Source organism: Penaeus monodon, chromosome 39, assembly GCF_015228065.2.
Source record: "Penaeus monodon isolate SGIC_2016 chromosome 39, NSTDA_Pmon_1, whole genome shotgun sequence".
In the NCBI taxonomy this organism is placed as follows: Eukaryota; Metazoa; Arthropoda; class Malacostraca; order Decapoda; family Penaeidae; genus Penaeus; species Penaeus monodon.
The window spans coordinates 16995943-17001115 of NC_051424.1; the positions used below are offsets into that span (position 1 = coordinate 16995943).

Genomic DNA, 5173 nt, shown 5'->3' on the forward strand with positions numbered 1-5173 from the left:
GTAGTGGTAAAGGAAAGGGGTAGCATTAATTTGTGGTAGAAAACAGGATAAGTAGTAGTGGTAGAAGCAGGAGGGACAGTAGTAGTGGGAGAAGCAGGAGGAGCAGTAGTAGTGGTAGAAGAAGGAAATACAGTAGTAGTGGTAGAAGGGAGGAGTGCAGTAGTAAATGGTAGAAGAGGAGTAGATTTGAGTTGGGGAGAAGCAGGAGTACGGTAGTTTGTGGGAGAAACAGGAAAAAAAGTGTAGTGGTAGAAGAAAGGGGTAGCATAATAGTGGTAGAAGGGAGGAGTAGCAGTAAATTAAATGGTAGAAGCAAAGGAGAAAAATAATGGTAACAAAGCAAGATTGGTAAAGGGAGGAAAAAATAAAAAAAAATAAACAGTTAAAGGCGATTAGCGTAGTAAGTTTTTAAAAGAGATTGAGTTAAAAGCAGGAAATAAAAACAATAAAAGTTAAAAGCAGGGGGTTGAATGGTAAAACAAGGGGTAAAAACCCGTAAAAAAATGAAAGGAAAATAAGGGGATTTGAGCTAAAACAAAAAAATTTTGAAATTTTTTAAAAAGAAAGATAAGGAAAGGGAAAAATAAATTAAAAAAAAATAAAAACTCCCAAAGGGATTATAAAAAAACCAATTATTTGTAAAATGAATTGATTTAAAACTAAAGTAAAGGGAAAAAAAACCAGGAAAAAGAAAAAGGGGGGGAATTTTAGTTTTAAAAAAGGGGAACCACAAAAAGCAAGAAGGATAAAATATTGGGCTTAAAAAAAAAACAATAAAACAAAAGAAGACATCATGAAAATACAAAATAAGAGGTAAATATATGAATATCAATAAAATAAAAATTAAAACACAGGGCGAGAAAGAACCAAGTAATAGAAAAATACAAGTCAAACATATAAACCGATAAAAAAAAAAAAAATATTTCGAACTCCTAATAAAATACTTAGAATAAAACAAAAAATGACTTGGCAGAAATGACGTGTCATGCCACTGACACCGCGAAATAAGTTAAAACTACAATAAAGGGACACTAGGAGTCAATAATAAAACGCAAGGCCTAGAAATACAAATTAAATGTAATATACAAAAGCAGAATTGGTATGAATTAAAGAGAGTAATTAAAATAATTAAAAGGGGGAGCAATAGAAAATGGGCATCGGGATTACTATAGTAGTCCCGCGTAGGGGACAACGTGGTGCTATACGAAGCTAAATGCAACTGGAGAACACACTCCACGATATATATATATATATATATATATATATATATATATATATATATATATATATATATATATATATATATATATGTGTGTGTGTGTGTGTGTGTGTGTGTGTGTGTGTGTGTGTGTGTGTGTGTGTGTGTGTGTGTGTGTGTGTGTGTGTGTGTGCGTGTGTGTGTTTATGTTTATATATATATATATATATATATATATATATATATATATATATATATATATATATATATATATATATATATATATATATATATATATAAAACCAAGAACTGCAGTGTTTATGCATTACCCCCCTTCACAATCAAGCAGTACTTCAAGTGCTTATGCCATCCATGTGATTGTTATTAACCAAACCAATATTCTTTTGTTTTATGTATGGTTATGGGTTGTTGAATATATATATCTCGAATAAAATGAATATATCAAAGCTGTTATCCATCTCCCTCCAAATTAAACACTGATAAGACATCAGAGAATTACTTAGACCAATTAAAAAGAAAACCCCTACAATGGCGCAGTGAGTAGGATTGGTCTTTCAGCAATACTCTTAATTCTCTCGGTGTTTAGTCTGTTTATTTTGGAGTATTTTTTTAAAATAAGTTAACGCTGTTTTTTATTTTTTATAGTTTGGTTGTTTACATTGGCTGCTATTTGCATATTACCGCTACTACGGTTGCCATTGTTTAAGACGAGCACCACTACCATTATTACTTCTACTACTACAACTACTACTACTGTTACTATTACTACGGTGTTCTGGGACGGTGAGTGGCTGTAAACCCCGAACATGCGCTAATTTATAAAGGGAGATACAGGTGAGGCAAATGTAAGTTTATTGTAGTGTCGGTGTACTTTTTCATACTTAATTGAAACGAGTGATTCTCCGTGTAGTCCTGCAATAAGCGAGTTATATTGAAGTTGTTTGTATTCACTTCTTGGATTCACTGTTTGGTTCGTGTTTGATGAACTAATTACGTGACATGGCAATCGGCTGTGATTAGTGTACGCTGTATGGTGCCAGTTTATTTTTGCGCCGTGTTAGTCTTTATCCGGTGTGATGTGTAAATTATCATTGCGTTAGTGCAATTGCATTTTTTTTTAATGTAACTTACATGATGAGTTCTCTTGTAGATATCTTAAGAGAAGCTCAGGCGCTTGGAATTAGCCCTGATGCAGTTCAGCAATTAGTTGAAGAAGAGCAGAAATTAGCTAAAGATAAAGCCGAAAGGGAAGAGCGTGCAGCTGAACGAGAACTTAAGAAATTAGAGCTCGAGTTAAAAGAAGCGGAGAAGCGTAGAGCTCATGAATCGTATTTAGCTGAATTGCGTTCACCTGGCGAAAGAATTGAAACGGTTGATGTTGATGCAAGTGCGAATAAGAGCGTAAATGCTAATTTATATGATGGCCTTAGACTTCCTACCTTTAACGACGGGCAAGATGATATAGATTCTTATTTACTTAGATTTGAACGTTTAGCTCTCTTGCATAATTGGAAGAAAGAGGATTATCATGTATATTTGGGATCTTTATTAAGAGGCCGTGCACTTAAAGTATATGTATCTCTGCCTGAAGAAATTGTTAATGATTATGAAAAGCTTAAGTCTGCTTTATTAAGAAGTTACTCGGTTGATTCCGAAATGTATAGGAGGAAATTTAGGGAGTGTAAATGTACTGATAAAGAATCTTATGTGCAACTTTTAGTTCGAATGGAGCAATATTTAGATAGATGGATTTCTCTTAGTAGCGTTCATAAAAGTTATGATTCTCTTTTTGACTTTATGATTAGGGAACAGTTTCTTTGTAGTTGTAATTCTGAGTTACGTGTTTTTCTAAAAGAACGCGAATTTTCCAGCGCAACTGAGATGGCCGAAGCAGCTGACAGGTATAGAAGCGCTCATTTGTATCGCGGCAAAGCACTGAAGTTTCCCCAGCCTAAACCTTTCAGCCAGTCTAGAGATAAGGGAACTATTGATGAAATTGTTTGTCATGCTTGTGGTAAAAACGGACATATCAAACCAAACTGCCCTGATAATCCCAGGAATTTCAGAGGTAAAAGTTCTTTTTCTAATGATAAAGTTAATTTTGTTTTTGAGGCAGAACTTAAACCTAATAGCTGTGTTGTTGATTCTAATGGATTTTGTTTTATAAGCCTGTTGAAGTTATGCTCGACGCTGGGTGCTCAACTATAATAGTTAAAGACTCTTTGGTCAATTCTAAGTAAATTGGGTAAAATGGTAAAGGTTTATGATTATTTGGGTAGACCAAATTATTTTCCTAAAATTAGGTGTTTCATAAAAAGCAAGTTCTTTACTGGATGGGCAAACGCTATAGCTGCACCGATAAAATTTGCAGAAGTGCTAATAGGATGTGTTCCAGGTGTGAAGATCCCGAACCAATCCTGTCCTGATGACCCAAGCCCTGCTACTACTGATGTGGCTACCTTAACATCCTGCGCTAGTCCTGACCTCTGTGAACCCCCTGAAGAACCTGACCTCTGTGACCTACCCAATCTACCTTCTTCCTGTGACCTAACCGATTTCCCTGACAAGCCTACATTTCCTTTTTCCACTGAAAGTACGCAGGTATGTAGCGAGAATTCTTGTCGATATTCTATAGATGAGAAGAACAACAAGAGCAGATAAGAGCAAACCGAATGTAAATTCAAAACTAAAATGCCCTGCTGATGACAGCATTGAGATAAACAAAACTTCTTTAATCAAAGCACAGAAATCCTGTAAGACCTTAAAACTGATAAGGGAGAAATTAGAAAGCGGAAGAGAGGAAAACGTAAAATCCCGTTCTGTAAAATATGAAATGCGTAACGGTTCGATCTACAGATTCTGCATCAAAAGTAAAAACCTGCATGAAATAGGCACTAAACAGCTTGTGGTTCCTGAGATGTACAGAGATAAGGTACTCAACCTGGCTCATGATTCTTTAACTGGCGGTCATTTCTCTCATAGAAAAACTAGATTTAAAGTATTTCAGAAGTTCTTTTGGCCTGGTATAGGAGCTGATATAAAACGCTATTGCAAGTCGTGTCATGTGTGCCAAAAAGTATCCGCTAAAGGCAGCATTAGCCGAGTGCCTATGAAATCTATTCCTGTTGTTGCCGAACCTTTTTCTAGAGTGGCTAGAAATCGTTGGACCTTTTTCTCCTTGTTCTGACAGGGGTCACAAATACATTCTTACACTAATTGATTATGCAACTAGGTTCCCGGAAGCAGTCCCCTTAAGGAAAATTGATTCAGTCACCGTAGCAGAGTCTTTAGTAGAAATATTTTCTAGGGTTGGAATCCCCAAGGAAATACTTTCAGATAGAGGAACTCAATTTAGATCTGATCTGATGGCAGAAGTAAACAGATTACTCTCAGTTAAAGCTCTTTATACGACCCCGTACCATCCAAACTGTAATGGAGCTGTAGAAAGGCTTAATGGTGTGCTTAAGTCAATGTTAAAGAAATTGTGTGTAGACAGACCGAAGGATTGGGATAGATATATTCCTGCTATTTTATTTGCATATAGAGAAATCCCTAATGATTCCTTAAAATTTTCTCCATTCGAACTACTATATGGTCGACCTGTGAGGGGCCCCCTTAGCATCTTGCATGAACTCTGGTCAAATGAAGATTTGAATTTTGATGTTAAGAATGTTTATGAATATATAACTGATCTAAGATCGCGTTTGAAGGAATCTGCGAGATTAGCTGCATCTAATGCAGAAGTCAGTAGTAGATCTTATAAGAAGTATTATGATGTGAAAACTAAAAATCGCACACTAACTGTGAATGATGAAGTTTTAGTATTATTGCCTTCAGATAATAATAAATTAATTATGCAATGGCGTGGACCTTATCCTGTGATTGAGTGTAAAGAAAACGGAGTTGATTATCTGGTAAATATCCGAAATAAGGCTAAGCTCTTTCATATCAACA

At 35.4% G+C, this 5173-nt stretch overlaps 1 protein-coding gene across 1 annotated transcript; it reads left to right on the plus strand.

The window, feature by feature from the left end:
• Positions 1-2236: 2236 nt before the first annotated feature.
• On the plus strand, positions 2237-3880 carry LOC119597483. Its single transcript, XM_037947061.1, has 2 exons — positions 2237-3287; positions 3615-3880. The coding sequence occupies exons 1-2, from the start codon at positions 2351-2353 to the stop codon at positions 3878-3880; spliced, it is 1203 nt and encodes a 400-aa protein (XP_037802989.1). The 5' UTR covers positions 2237-2350.
• The last annotated feature ends 1293 nt before the right edge of the window (positions 3881-5173 follow it).